The sequence below is a fragment of the Neofelis nebulosa genome, chromosome 10 (genome assembly GCF_028018385.1).
Source record: "Neofelis nebulosa isolate mNeoNeb1 chromosome 10, mNeoNeb1.pri, whole genome shotgun sequence".
In the NCBI taxonomy this organism is placed as follows: Eukaryota; Metazoa; Chordata; class Mammalia; order Carnivora; family Felidae; genus Neofelis; species Neofelis nebulosa.
In genome coordinates this window covers 20,851,056-20,867,228 of record NC_080791.1, presented here as the reverse complement: position 1 = coordinate 20,867,228, position 16,173 = coordinate 20,851,056, and the positions used below count along the sequence as shown (strand labels likewise).

The 16,173-nt window shown below is 41.5% G+C and overlaps 2 protein-coding genes across 2 annotated transcripts; both read left to right on the top strand.

Moving 5' to 3' along the window:
- The first annotated feature begins 1,813 nt into the window (after nucleotides 1-1,813).
- Nucleotides 1,814-2,761, top strand: LOC131488501 (olfactory receptor 10G6). The gene has a single exon (XM_058690381.1). It carries the CDS (start codon nucleotides 1,829-1,831, stop codon nucleotides 2,759-2,761), a length of 933 nt encoding a protein of 310 aa, XP_058546364.1. The 5' UTR covers nucleotides 1,814-1,828.
- Nucleotides 2,762-14,918: 12,157 nt separating this feature from the next.
- Nucleotides 14,919-16,173, top strand: LOC131488559 (olfactory receptor 10S1). The gene is given in 4 exon segments (XM_058690430.1): nucleotides 14,919-15,392; nucleotides 15,394-15,451; nucleotides 15,454-15,615; nucleotides 15,618-16,173. Coding segments are annotated over 4 exon segments (1,074 nt in total). The 3' UTR covers nucleotides 15,998-16,173.

The window sequence follows — 16,173 nt, the reverse complement described above, 5'->3', positions numbered from 1 at the left end:
GTCTCATGACCAGGAAATTGTTTAGTCCCCAGAAAGCTTGTTTTCACTGATAAGAGTAGTCTCTGTGGCACTGAAGAATATTGGAAGGGATAAGTTTACAGATTCATGGTGTAGGAGAAAGGAAGAGCCAGATGGCAGTGTTTCGTCTTTTGCCCTGCAGAAGATCCAACTAGAAATCAAATTTCATGCCACATCCCTGAAGACTTCTGAGTGATTCTGGGAGGACCCTGCATCCTCAGGAAGGTGACACGCCATTTTGGATGCTTGACTCCACTTGGTAAACAGACCATAAAAGCAAAACTGGGTGGAAGGAAGGTGACATTAGGAAAGATCTCCTCACATGGGCACTCAGTGTCTGGAAGAGCTCTAGCCATGTCCCTGGTTTCTCCCTTTCACGTGGCTGACGCCAGTCACCTGTAGTCCTGGGACAAAAGGCTCTTTATGTTGTTGCTTCAAATTTGGGGACTTAGATGTGCTGTGGGACAACTTACAGGAAACTACATAGATTCACTTCAGACCTGAGGCACAAATGCAATGACTGAATTTGCCTCATAAGGAGAACCACACCACATAGTGGATGGAAAATAATAACTAATGTTGACTGAGTGCTGCTGTGGATTATGTGAATTTATTTAATCCTTACAATGATTCAAAGTGGACACTATGATTGTCCCCACTTATACAATTAGGCAAGGAAAGGGGAAATGGTTTTCCAAGTTTGCCAATGAGTATAAATGGAAGAGCTAGGATTTTTAATTCTGGTCTGACCTCTGAGGCCATGCTCTTAGGATATAACGCATGCTTCCTTAGTGAATGAACAGATAGACGGATGCATGGATGGGTGGATTGACAGATGGGCTGCACTTATCCAGAAGCAGAGAGAAGAGATGACAACAGGTCCCCTTTGGTTGAGATTTTGTATTTCTTCACTATCCTGAAAGATTTTTAAATGGCATGTGTATTTTTGAGGTATAGTTTATGAACATAGTTATTTATAGCTCCCATGCCATTCAATGTGTAGCCCATACAATGCATGTTTAAAAATCTATGCTGATTTTTATTGCACACACCTACATTAGGAGCTGTTGTTAAAAAATAAATAAGCTGTGGGGCGCCTGGGTGGCTCAGCCAGTTGAGCGTCCGGCTTCGGCTCAGGTCATGATCTCACGGTTTGTGAGTTCTAGCCCCGAGTCGGGTTTTGTGCTGACAGCTCAGAGCCTGGAGTCCGAAGCCTGTTTGGGATTCTGTGTCTCCCTCTCTCTCTGTTCCTCCCCCACTCATGCTCTCTCTCTCTCTCTCTCTCTCTCTCTCAAAAATAAATAAACATTAAAAAATAAAATTAAATACATAAATAAATAAATAAGCTGTTACTTACCTCTCTGGTATACAGAGCAGAGATCAAAGTTAGGAACACCATGGAATAGCCATTTCTTCATGAATTGATTTAGGGTTTATGTGACTGTACTACTTCCTTGCATAAAAGGCTCTGTGTATGGTCTTTCCTTCCTTCACTCTCCCGAATTACATACAGATAATCTGTTACATAGGTTTTAAACTTGGACAAAACAGTTACTCCATGGAACCCAGCAGAATCCCAAAATCAAGGGTTGGGCAGGTAGGTGGACGTGAGGGGTGGTTGGGGGTGGGATTACAGAATGATTGAGAACAAGAGCTAGGGCATAATCTCTCTTTCTGAGATGTCTTTCTGAGACCCTTCTCTGTCCGTGTTTGGGAACACCACAGGATATGTGTTCCATGCCTAGAGAATCTAAAGGGCCTTGAGCTCTCCTTTCTGCTACTTCTTCTAGCAGATGTGAACAGCAAGGAAATGCACAGTGGAAACCAGACTTCTGTGTCTCACTTCATTTTGGTGGGCCTGCACCACCCACCGCAGCTGGGGGTGCCGCTCTTCCTGGCTTTCCTGGTCATCTATGCCCTCACTGTCTCTGGCAATGGGCTCATCATCTTCACCATCTTGGTGGACACCCGGCTCCACCATCCCATGTACTGGTTCCTGTGTCATCTCTCCTTCTTGGACGTGACCGTTTCCTCTGCCATTGTCCCCAAGATGCTAGCTGGCTTTGTCTTGGATAGCAGGGTCATCTCCTTTGGAGGCTGTGTAATCCAACTCTTTTCTTTCCATTTCCTGGGCTGTACTGAATGCTTCCTTTACACGCTCATGGCTTATGATCGCTTCTTGGCCATCTGTAAGCCTTTACATTATGCCACCATCACGACCCGGAACATCTGTAATTACCTGGCTTTGGGCACCTGGCTGGGAGGTACCCTCCATTCACTTTTCCAAACAAGCTTCATATTCCGGCTGCCCTTCTGTGGCCCAAACCAGGTAGACTACTTCTTCTGTGACATTCCCGCCATGCTGCGTCTAGCCTGTGCTGACATCACCGTCAATGAGCTGGTCACCTTTGTGGACATTGGGTTCTTGGCCCTCACCTGCTTCATGCTCATCCTCACTTCCTCTGGGTATATAGTGGTTGCCATCCTGCGAATCCAGCCCACTGAAGGCCGCAACGCCTTCTCCACCTGTGCTGCCCACCTCACTGTTGTCATTGTTTACTATGTGCCCTGCACCTTCATTTACCTTCGCCCTGGCTCTCAGGAACCCTTGGATGGAGTGGTCGCCGTCTTCTACACTGTCATCACCCCCTTGCTTAACCCCATCGTCTACACGCTCCGCAACAAAGAGATGAAGGCAGCATTGTGGAGGCTGGGAGGTCGCAAGGATGTGCTGCCTCACTGACTCGGGCATTGCAGACATGCAGAAGACACTAGAATTTAGGGCACCAGATGGGACATCCGTAACCGGGGAGTTTTTAAGACAGAGAGGAAAGAAGGAACCATGCAGAGAGTAGAAAGTCCTAGGTGCAGAGGTGGAAACTCGAGAAAGTTTCCTGCTTTCAGACATGATTTTTCCATATTTCTTCTTTCAATTCCAATGGAGATTGGGCAAAACAACTCAGCAAGGATGGCAGCTTGTGGAAAAGATCCAAGATAAGTAAAATATCCACATGAAAAGCCTGTTTCTCTGTGGCATCAACCTACATGTTATTGCTTCTAAGCCTTGAGCTGATACCCATATTGCTTTTTACATGTTACAAATAACCTTCATGCAAAACTTGAATTCAAGTTTCTCCAATGTTAAAAATAGTAACTAAGGGGGCACCTGGGTGGTTTCATCAGTTAAGCTTCCACCTTTGGCCCAGGTCATGACCACACAGTTCATGGGTTCAATCCCCACGTGGGGCTCTGGGCGGACGGTTCAGATCCTGGAGCCTGCTTCGGATTCTGTGTCTCCCTCTCTCTCTCTGTCCCCTTCCTGCTTGTGCTCTCTCTCTGTCTCTCAAAAATAAATAAACATTAAAAAAAATTTTTTTTAATAGTAACTAAGGACACACTACTGTTTAGAGTTTGAATATTGAGTATGCTTTGGCTTCCTTCTAAACTTGGCTTCATATTTTAAAAATTGAAACAGCTCTCTGGCTTCATGTTTTTTAAGTAGGTTCCATGCCCAGTGTGGGGCTTAAGCTCATGACCCTGAGATCAAGAGTCATGTGCTCTACCAACTGAGCCAGCCAGACACTCCATTGGCTTCATATTTTAAAGCTTAAACAATTGATACAACTAGAATTTTATATTAGAAAAAGAAGCAAATTGTAAAATTTTGTTAACGTTCATTTCCCGAATGACTAATTGTCACATTACCCTTACTAAATATTTGTCACACAGGCTTGCTTAATATGCTACACTTTAGGGGCACCTGGGTGACTCAGTTGGTTAAGTAACCGACTTCGGCTCAGGTCATGATCTCATGGTTACTGGGTTCGAGCCCCTCATCAGGCTCTGTGCTGTCATAACAGCCGGGAGCCTGGAGCCTGCTTCGGATTCTGTGTCTCCCTCTCTCTCTCCCCATCCCCTGGTTGTGTGTTCTCTTTCTCTCAAAAATGAATAAATGTTTAAAAAAATCTCTAAAAAATATGCTACTTCAAAAAAACTTTTTTAATGTTTATTTATTTTTTGACAGAAAGAGCCAGAGTGCCAGTGGGGGAGGGGCAGAGAAAGAGGGAGACCTAGAATCTGAAGCAGGCTCCAGGCTCTGGGCTGTTATGACAGCACAGAGCCCAACACGGGGCTCGAACTCACAGACCACGAGATCATGACCTGAGCCGAAGTCAGACACGTAACCAACTGAGCCACCCAGGTGCCCCCTCTACCTTTTAAATATATTAAATTCTTACATGTACTTGATCTTATTTCAGAATATCGTATATATATGTATATGATATACATATATCTATATACACACTATATATGTGTGTGTATATATCTTATATATATGTGTATATATATATCTTATATATATATATCATATATATACACATATATAAAATATAGGTTCCATTAATATATGTCTGTTAGCACAAATTTTTTGAATAGCTGCATTAAAAAAATACTTTTAAATACCCAGTAGGGCTACTCTCCCATCTTTTCTATTCATATTTAGATTATTTCCAGCTATTATATTTATTTAGGTGCATATACAAATGCTATGTATTATTATATTTTATAGGTTATTTCTATGCTGTATATCATAGTGTATCATATATTATGTTATTATAAATGTCTTGATTTATATGTTTTGCTGTCATGACCTAATAGTCATTCTAAGTTAATGTTTTTATATATCTGCTCAGATTACTTATGTGTTATTTTTTAAACTTTAGTATTCAGCAAAAAATCTGATTATCTTTTTTTCTGAATTCTTAGAGAACATTTCAATTTACCTCTCCTTCACTTAACCTCTCTAGGACTCATTTTCTTTACCTGTAAAATAAAGTTAAGCAAGATGATCTCTAAGCTACCTTTTATTTTAATATTCGAAAGCTCTATAATAGTTCTATTCCCACTGCTTCCATGAAATTTTCTTAAAATTGGCGTGTGCAGGCAAACTTCTTAGGAGAGAAATAGGAAAAGAGGAGTCACAGAAAAATATCAAAGATCGATAGCCAGTAGCCAGATTTTTTCATCCATCACTTACGTGCCAGAAGTGATAAAATATAGTATGGACAATTTTATCAAAAATTTGTTTTCTATTTGCACTTGTTGCCTAGTTTGACAATTCCATTATATTCCAAGGGCCAGGATAGAACTAAGTGATGGAAGTTAGATATCATTATTTAAACTGCATGTAAAGAATATTCTAATACAGATGAACTGTCCAATAGTGTAATAGTCTTTTCTGCAAAATAGTAGTATTGTCACACTAAAAGAGTCATGGGGAAATTGGTGGGTTGGGTAACTGGTTGAGAAAAAGTGAGGATGTTGTACTCTGTCCCATGTCCCAGGGTTAATGGCCACTGTTAACAGATCACTCATCATGTATCGTTATTTCCATTTTAAAAATGTGGAGTTGCAGGGCGCCTGGGTGGCTCAGTCGATTAAGCTTCTGACTCTTGATGTCAGCTCAGGTCTTGATCTCAGGGTCATGAGTTCAAGCCCCGCATTGGGCTCCGCACCAGGTGTGAAGCCTACTTTAAAAAAAAAAACAAAAAAACATTTTTTTAACGTGGAGTTGACATACTGAGCATGAGATGAGGAGTTGAGCCTTCCTGCCAATAAGTGATGATGATAAGATATCAGCCCAAGTCCATCTGACTCCAAAGTTCATGCCCTTTTCTCTGTGCTCTTTCAAAGATGCTTCTGGAAAGCACAAACATAGGTAGCACAGTCCTTCTTCCTGGGGGTATGATACACACACGGAGAAGAATGACGTAGTACATTTGACAGTTTGGGAATGGGACACCTAACAGAATACACTGTAAATACCACTGGATTTCCAGAGGAGCTAAAACACTCTTAGAGTAGAAAGACCTCCTAGAGGAGAAAAGCTTGATCTTAATTTCAAATAGTGGCTTAGATTCTTGCGTCTCAAAGTGCAACCTATGAAATAGCAGCATGGGCATCACAGGGAGCTGTTCAGGAAGGCGGAACCCCAGGCCCTCCTCCAGACCTGCCGACTTAAGACTTGTATCCGAAGATTCTCATATGCACAACAGCTTCTAAGAAGCTTTATGAAGCTAATGAAGACATTAGTAGATAAAAAATGAAGATTGAGAGGCGCCTACGTGGCTCAGTCAGTGAAGCGTCTGACTCTTGATCTCCACCCAGATCTTGATCTCAGCGTTGTGAGTTCAAGCCCCATGTTGGGCTCCATGCTGGGTGTTGAGCCTACTTTAAAAAAAAAAAAATGAGGGTTGATTTCTTCAAAGCAAAATAGAGCAGAGTGAGAAGAATGGGAGGAAGTTATGGTAAATTTAAGAGAGGGTGAGAAAATCTACTTGAATAGAGAAACGTACTGAATAGAGGAAGGGTGTAGGAAAGAAGAATAAATAGATAACAAGTAGTCAGGTTTTAGATAGTCTTGAATTATTAAGTGAAAATGTTATGCAGCATAGTAAGGAAGCGTGTGAGGTTGGGTGGTTAGCATTTCTGGGAGGGGGGCCGTTTGAGATAACCCAGTGGGGATTGAATCAGGCAGTGATGTGCAGGATGGAGTGAATCATTAAAGGAGAGAGATGAGAACTGAGGAAACCTTATAGTGAAAGGGTGGGCCTACGCCGGCCGACTCCATCTTGTTCTGTGTCCTTCACCTTGACCACACCTCCTCCCCTTGAGTAACCCCCCCCTCACCTGCCTAACAGGACTCGGACCCTTCCCCAGGACCCTTCCCCAGCCAATCGGCTGAGGCCATAGCCATTACCTCACCAACTGCCCCTAGGCCCCAATAAAACCTTTGTCCTTTTGAAACTCGCTCTCTTTCCCTGGTATCTCACCGCTGCGTCGGTGCAGGTAGGGGATTGAGCTCGAGCTAGCTCGAATAAAGGCTCTTTGCTTTTGCATCAGACTCGGCTCCCTAGTGGTCTTTGGGGATCACGAATTCTGGGCATAACAATAGGAGGCTATTTTTCTAATCATCCAACTGTGATGAAATAAGAGAATAATGGTAACGGTTATAAAAATTAAGATGCAGATACGGGGCGGGGGGGGGGCGCCTGGGTGACTCAGTGGGTGAAGCATCCAACTTCAGTTCAGGTCATGATCTCATGGTTTGTGGATTCGAGTCCCACATTGGACTCTGTGCTGACAGCTCAGAGCCTGGAGCCTGCTTCAGATTCGGTCTCCCTCTCTCTCTCTCTCTGCCCTTCCCCTGCTCACACTCTGTCTCTCTCTCTCTTTCTCAAAAATAAACATTTGAAAAAAATTCTTTTAATTTACAAAAAGAAGCAGATACAAATGGAGCTGCATCTCAGAACTGAAGTCTAGTTGGATTGAAATGAAAAAGAAAAATTCAAACAGAACTTTGGTGTTGAACTTGATCCATTGAAAAGATTGGAAAGGGTGTGTGCTGAAGACATTTCCTAAAAATTCAAGGAGACAAAATCTGTGGAAGATCATGCCGTAAACCACAGGAATATCCCTTTCTGACTATTCAGTGAATACACAATCCAAAGCTTTGGAAGAATCTATAAAGCTCGGACTACAAAAAGCTCGCTCTGGATGTGTGGAGGATGGGACTACTGTGTTCCTACCAATGTAATGAAATAGGGACTCCACGCAATAGTTTATACAGGTTTGATAAACTTTTCCACACCCCCTAGAAATAAGGCCTTGCCCATCAACATCTGCAGCTCTAAAAACCCTTTAAAAAGCAGGATAGGAAAAGTCTGGGAGAAATCAAGCTTTGCAAGACCTTCAGTGGGATTTTCCAGGCTCTCTTGGAGATAATGTATTTACTCGGATAGGACATTACGTATACCCCATGTGCCTAATGCAGTGAGCAATCTCTCTACTGAGAGATTCATTGAGAAAGGAAGTAGGCAATGATAAAAGTCAGTGACTTTTGAGGACCTGCAGAGTAATCATATATGTCTTTAAATGTTCCATGAGGCAAATCGCACTTGGAGGTGACCACGTAGAAAAAGAAACCATTAAAATGTAAAGATTGGACTCAGGTAAGTAAAAAAAAAAAGGGCACTATTCAGCTACTCTAAGTGAAAAGATGGTCATGGGGACAAATGGTCCAACTACAAGCAGGTAAATCACTTCCTCCTGAGTAGCACATCCAGTATCCCTTTGAGAATCTCTTGTCCTAACAACTGTGGGCTCCAGAACTCACCTCTCCCCTCTGAATCTCTTCTTGTATCACTGCTGTAGGGACAGCATCTGTTAGTCTTCGCCCACCTATTTTTATTGAGTATCTAAAATATAAAAGACACATCTAGGCCCTTCAGGAGATATGCATATAACCCAATGAAGCATCAAGCACTACTAAGAGGAATTGGCTATTTACACGGAAGGAGAGTGTTCAGATAACAGAGAGGAAACCAACCTGCCTTGAAAAGTTTTGATTGTGCCTCAGATGGTGGAATCTCTATTTGCTAAGTGGAGAATGAAGAACGGTCAATGCGAAAGCATCATATGGAAAAATTGAGAGACGTGTGACAGACATTAGCGTGACCAATTAACAGCAATCAAAATGTATCAATGTGAATGTCTAGGTTATTAACTATAGTGATTATAGAGAAAATACAAAGGTGTATGGTGGAGCTAATTCAAAGATGGGCACGAAGTCATAGAATATTAGACGTGGAATTATAAAAAGTGACCAGTTAGCGAGCAGATGATTCAGCAGTTCCTATAGCACACCTGGAATCCTCGCAAAACCTTATGGCTTAAGTATTTTTTTATCCATTTACATATGTGAGGAAAGTAAGGCTCAGAAATTTCAAGGGACTCCACTTTCATGGAGCCTGGATTGGAATAGAAGTCTACCTCTTTCCAGAGCCCATACTGGGGCGCCTGGGTGGCTCAGTCAGTTAAGCGTCTGACTTTGGCTCAGGTCATGATCTCACGGTTTGTGGGTATGAGCCCCGTGTCGGGCTCTGTGCTGACAGCTCAGAGCCTGCTTGAGATTCTCTCTCTCTCTTCTTTCTCTGACCCTCCCCTGCTTGTTCTCTCTCTCTCTCTCAAAAAATAAATTGATACATTTTTTAAAAAAAGAACCCATATTCATTTACTTCTTTCACTGTATCTTAGTGCCTTGAGACCACCGCCCACAATCCCTTGGTTACATGGGATACCACCTCATACAGAATATTCCAAGTTGTGTTTGGTTTTTTTAAAACCAGATTTATTGAAGGAAAATTTACTCATTTAAAGCATACAGTTCCATTTTTTTAAGTTTACACAAGGTGTGCATATTCTAATTTTATAGCATTTCTATCACTTTATGCCTATTTGCAGCGAGTCCCTGTCCCCACCCCAAGCCTCGGGTATGCACTAATCTACTTTCTGCCTCTGTCCATTTCACACGCATGTAGGTAATCATATATGTGATCTTTTGTGTTTGACTTCTTTCATTTAGCATGCTTTTGAGGTTTATTTACAGTCACATGATATTCACAGTCATGCTCTTTTTTGAAGTTCATTATTTTAATCATACTCACTATTCACATGTGTAGCATATCAGTACTTAATTCTTTTCTATAGCTGGAAAGTATTGCATAATATGCATATATCATGTTTTCTTTATCCATGCACCAGTTGGACATTTGAATTGTGTCTATATTTCAGCTATTATGAATAGTATATTTGTATATACGTTCTCATGAGAACATGTCTTCAATTCTCTCATGTGTATAAATAGGAGTGGAATTATTGTGTCATATGATAACCCAGGTACAATTTTTGAAGAAATTCCCAACTGTTTTCCATAATGGCTGTACCACTTTGCATTCCCACCAGCATGTTCCAATTTGTCTACCATTTTTGCCAATATTTGTTCTTTCTTTCTTTCTTTCTTTCTTTCTTTCTCTCTTTCTTAATACCAGAGGAGCTTGAAACATCTTGTTGTGCCAGGAAATGAGGAAGTATATGAAATAGATGGAACCTGTCAATAAGACAAGGTGACACATTGAAGGAGCTCCAATGGCCAAAGCTAGCATAATTTGAATAACAAAATAAATAGTTATCATATTGGATTATATTTAATCTCACAATAAAAAAAATATATCCATGATATATGATGTATATGATGTATACTGATGTAAATAATTGAATAAATAAATAATGGGAAAGAAGAAACAGCTCTTCCTTACAGAAATTCCAATTAATAATGTAGAAGATCGAGGGAAATTTTTTTAAAAATCACCATTAGGCAGGGTGCCTGGGTGGCTCAGCAGTTAAGCTTCTGACTTTGGCTCAGGTCATGATCTCACGGCTCATGAGTTGAGCCCCGCATCGGACTCTGTGCTGACAGCTCAGAGCCTGGAGCCTGCTTCGGATTCTGTGTCTTCCTCTCTCTCTGCCCCTACCCCACTCGTGCTCTGTCTCTGTCTCTCAAAAATCTATAAATACTGAAAAAAAAATCACCATAGGCAAACAGCAGAGTAATAATATTTTCAGGCAAAATACACAAATGTGTGCTAAAATCAGTGAGTGACAGTTTGACGAGATACAGAATTTAAGCATAGTGTAAATGTATCTCCTCCACAAGACAGTTAACATAACCAATAACAAGATATAGTGGCACCATGTATAACTCTGAAATGATGCCCGGAAAAGGATATAACATCGTTTCTGTGGTATTATTGTCAAAAATGCATAAGCTCTACCTACTCAGGAGAAAGCATCATCCCTACCCAAATTGAGAGACATTGTATGAAATAATTGACCATTACTCACCCAAAGAGTAAAGGTCATTAACCACAATGAAAGAATAAGGACTGGGGCATCTTGATGGCAGTTAAACATCCAATTCTTGATTTCAGCTCAGGTCATGATCTCAGGGTTCATGGAATCGAGCCCCATGTGGGGCTCTGCACTTAACTGCATGGAACCTGCTTGGGATTCTCTTTCTCCCTCTCTCTCTCTCTGAAAATAAATAACTAAACGTAAAAAAAAAAAAGAATAAGGACTAACAGGTTGGAGAAGACTAAGATCCTGTGCTGGATCCTGAGTAGGAAAAGGAAATTGATGAAACACCGGTGCCATTTTAATATAGTCTGTAGTTGAGTTTATAGTATGATACTGTCGATTTCCTGACTTTTATAATTTTACTACAGCTTATAAATTGGTAACATTAGGAGAAGGTGGCTCAAAGCATATGTTAACTTTATTCTAGTTTTTATTTGAGTATAGTTTATACATAACATTACATTAGTTTCAGGTGTACAACATAGTGATTCAATAAGTTTATCCATTATGCTGTGCTCCCAAGTCTGGCTACCGTCTGTCACCATACAACACCATTACAGCACCGTTGACTATATTCTCTATGCTATGCCTTTTATTTCTGTGACTTATTCATTTTTTAACTTTCCTGTAAATGTAATATTTCAAAATAAACTCTTTTAAATTTTAGAAGGAATTTAAATATTTTTTATGCCCAGATTGAGCAAACAGTATCTTTCTTTCCATTTAAGTCATGTTTTGTGTCAATCAGCACATTTTCCTTCTTTAGGTTTCTTTCTTTTTAACAGCTCATTAAAATGTACATTGCAACCATTAAATTAACCTGGTTAAATATACAATTCAATGGTGATTATTAAATTTACAAAGTAGTACAACTATTATCACAATCCAATTTTAGAACATTTCCATCACTTCATAAAAATCTGTCCGGCCATTTGTGGTCATTCCCTGTCTCAGCCCGGTCCTAGACAACCACTAATCTTCTTTCTCTCTTTATAGACTTGTCTTTACGGGACATTTCATCAGAATGGAAGCATACAATATGTGACCTTTGTGTCTGGCTTCTCTCACTTAGCACACTGTTTTTTATTTCTATCCATTTTTGTGCATTAGTACTTTGTTCCTTTTTGTTGCTAAGTGATAGTTCATTGCATGACTATACTCTTTTTTCTTAAATCCATTCAACAATGAACAATAAACATGATTGTTTCCAGGCTTTGGCTATTACAAGTAATTCCATAAACATTCAAGGTTATTTGGACATAAGTCCTCTCTCTTCTGTAGATTCCTAAAAATGGAAATGCTAGATCATTAGGTAAATTCATATTTAACTTTTTTTAAAAATTTTTTTAAATTTACATCCAAATTAGTTAGCATATAGTGCAACAGTGATTTCAGGAGTAGATTCCTTAATGTCCCTTACCCATTTAGCCCATCCCCCCCTTCCCACAACCCCTCCAGTAACCCCTCTGTTCCCCTCTGTTTGTTCTCCATATTTAAGAGTCTCATGTTTTGTCCCCCTCCCTGTTTTTATATTATTTTTGTTTCCCTTCCCTTATGTTCACCTGTTTTGTCTCTTAAAGTCCTCATATGAGTGAAGTCATATGATATTTGTTTTTCTCTGACTGGCTAATTTTGCTTAGTGTAACACCCTCCAGTTCCATCCACATAGTTGCAAATGGCAAGATTTCATTCTTTTTGATTGCCGAGTAGTACTCCATTGTATACATATATCACATCTTCTTTATCTATTCATCCATCGATGGACATTTGGGCTCTTTCCACACTTGTTGATAGTGCTGCTATAAACATTGAGGTGCATATGTCCCTTCAAAACAGCACACCTGTATCCCTTAGATAAATAATTAGTAGTGCAATTGCTGGGTCCTAGGGTCATGTTTAACTTTTTAAGAAACTGCCAAGCTGTTTTCCAAAGTGGCTATACCATTTTGCATTTTCACTAGCAAGATATACAAGTTTTAGTTTCTCTACATTCAGTAACACTTGTTACCTCTTATTCCTTTTTTTAAATCATATCCATTTCAATGAATATGGAGAGAGAAAATCTAAACTAAATTGGTTGAAATATCAGGGATCCCTATCTACCACTGATAGAAAGGACATTATATATATTGATCTACCCAACATTGGAATGGACTTTCTTGCAAAATAATGATTGCTTCATCACTGAATTCATTCAAACAGAAACTATATAATTGCGGGGGGGGGGGGGGGTGGTTAGGAGCATAATGGGAAATATTACTACATTGAATAAACTAGTGAGTATAAAGAAACCTAGGTCATATGTTACGTGTCCTACTGCATTCTAAGTAAAATAATAATTATCTAAGTAAATAATAATGATATCAGCATTGTTAAATAATAATTTATTTAAGTAAAATAATAATGATATCCCCATGGTTAATTTGACAACTGGAAGAACAGAGAAATTAAGTACCATGATCCCTCTCTCTCAGCTAATAACTGCCTGACCAGGGAGTTAAACTTAAGTTTATAAAAATCAAACTAAAGTTGGCTCCTTAACATTTCCACTGCTTAATCCCCAAAATGCTCATGGGAAACTGGAGAAGGTGTGTTTCTCTTAGGAAGACATGACATATGCTCGTGGAACATCCAAGTAGTCCAAGGCACCACATGCTTGGGTGTTTATGCATAATTACCATGAACACTAGGGATTTCAGGTATGAATAAATCAGTGTGAGATAAAATATTCATAAAGGGCTTGTAGAGGAATTAATGTCCCAACTTCACTACAGAGAGTAAATCTGTGAGAGATTAAAGGAATTTCATTCATGTTCAAAAATGGAAGGCAGTGAGGAGATCAGGGAGAGATTAGAGCAAATTGCAGAGAAGATGAGGCAAACAGCATCCCTAGATAAGAGAGGTTTCTTCAGGGGATTGCAGGAGATAAAGATTTTCTGATACTGGTGGAAGCAATGTATAGATAATTTTGAATATCAGACAGATATATTTTATGCCTGACACAGCGGGGAAGAGAGATAAATTAAACAGTGTTGCTGTAAGAAGACTGACAAAGAAGCTGAATACAGACCATTTGCTACATTCCAGACCTGAGAGATGGGGCAAAAAATCATTGGGAACATCTAAGTGGAAAATAGGCATATGCAGGGTTAGATCCATGGGAATTGAAGATACCATAGAAATCAGGAGTTCAGAAAAAAATCATCAGGGGCGCCTGAGTGGCTCAGTTGGTTGAGCGTCTGACTTCAGCTCAGGTCATGATCTCACAGTTCGTGAGTTCAAGCCCCTCATCGGGGCTCACTGCTGTCAGCGCAGAGCTCACTTTGGATCTTATGTCCCCTCTCTCTCTGCCCCTCCCCCACTCGCACATGCATGCTCTCTCTCACTCTGAAAAATAAATATAAAACATTTCTTTTTAAATAAAGAAAATCTTCATAGAAAGTAACACTTAATTAGGTTTAGGAGGTTAAAGGATGGGAAGAATCGAAGAAAACTCTTAGATTTCAATCCAGACTCAACAATAAAGTCACAGGAAAACATTTCCCAAAAGGCCGAAACGACTTACAGGAATAACAAGAAATGTACTTAACAATTTGTCCTTATAATTATTCAGCCAATTCTCTAAGGCTTCGTTGCCACACACTTGAGAATTGGCCGTGGGTACCTATAATTCAAAGAGCTCTCTTTGGGTGAGGAATGGATTGAACCACTAGGCCCCCATCTGACGTAACAGCACCTAAACTCTGAGCAAGTATCCCCAGAAGATGGGATACAACTCCCTGATGGCAACAGCAGTAAGAATCCTGCTTATCTACTTCCACAATATGGCAGAGAAAATGAGGAGAGTGAGGGCATCTCAGTTCCGGAATATTTGCGAAAAAGATATGGTCCACGAGAGTAAGATTTGCGAATCCATATTTATATTGGTGTTATTTAGGGAATGCACTTCGCCAAATAATTGTTACAGTCTTTTATGTGCCTCAAAAAGATTGGGGGTCCCCTACTGAAATATGCAGCAGCAAGAAAACACTAGAACAGGTCCAAAGGACAAAATGAACCTGTCTGTCTCTCATTTATGGGGCAAGACCAAGCTGACATAGCCCAGGGGCTAATGACATTTCAGGAAGGAGGAATGGCTGTTGATTATGTCTGTTGGTGACAGTTGTGTCACAAAGGGGATAAGTAGCCACTCCGTGTGTGAAGAGAGGGCCACGGAGACAGAGGCCCCCAACCAGGCTGTGCTGAGCCACTTCTTCCTGGAGGGCCTCATGTACACAGCTGAACATCCTGGCCTCTTCTTCCTTCTCTTCTTCCTCATCTACAGCATTGCCTTGACTGGGAATCTCCTCATTCTCATAACTGTGGGCTCTGAGCCTCACCTCTGCTCCCCTATGTACCACTTCCTGGGGCATCTCTCCTCCCTGGATGCCTGTCTGTCCACAGTGACAGTGCCCAAGGTCATGGCAGGTTTCTTGACGGTGCATGGGAAGGTGATCTCCTCTGAGGGCTGTGCGGTTCAGCTTTACTGCTTCCATTTCCTGGCCAGCACTGAGCGCTTTCTATACGCCCTCACGACCTACGACGGCTGCCTAGCTATCTGCCAACCCCTACACTACCCAGGGGGCCATGAACAGACGGATGTGTGCAGGGCTGGCTGGGATCACTTGGGCCATAGGTGCTGGCACTCTGCCGTCCACACCGCCCTCACCTTTTGCCTGCTCTACTGTGGTCCTCACCACATCGCCCGCTTCTTCTGTGACATGCCCCCCGTGCTGAAGCTGGCCTGCGGAGACACCACCATCAGTGAGCTCGTCACGCTTGCCAACATCGGCCTTGTGGCGGCAGGTGCCTTCCCTTCATCATCATACCGGACATCTTTAGTGTGGCGGCCGTGCTGCGGGTCCGCCCTGCCCAGGGCCGGCAGCGTGCCTTCTCCACCTGCACCTCCCACCTCACCGTGGTGCTGCTGAACTACATGCCACCTGTATGCATCTACCTGCGGCCTCGCTCCGCGGGGGCAGGGGCTGGGGCCCCTGCTGTCTTCTACACAATCGTCACCCCCACGCGCAACCCTTTCATTTACACTCCGCAGAACGAGGAGGTCAAGCGGGGTCTGCAAAGACTTCTGCGCGGAGGCTGCCGAGAGTCTCCAGCCCACCCCCTGACCTGCGTCGTGACTCTTAATGTGCCCGCCAAGAAAACGACTAGCCCCGGAGCAAAATGAGGAGGGGAAATCATTCAAGTGAAAATCAGCACCACTGAGTTTCAGCTTAGCCATTGAACTTTCCCCCTCCCTTTGGCCAAGCGACATTTATCAGTGTCTCAGTCACAAACTCTTCATCTATAGATGGAAAGATTGCTTAGGTGATGTCTAACCTCCAAAATCTAGGTTCCATGGCT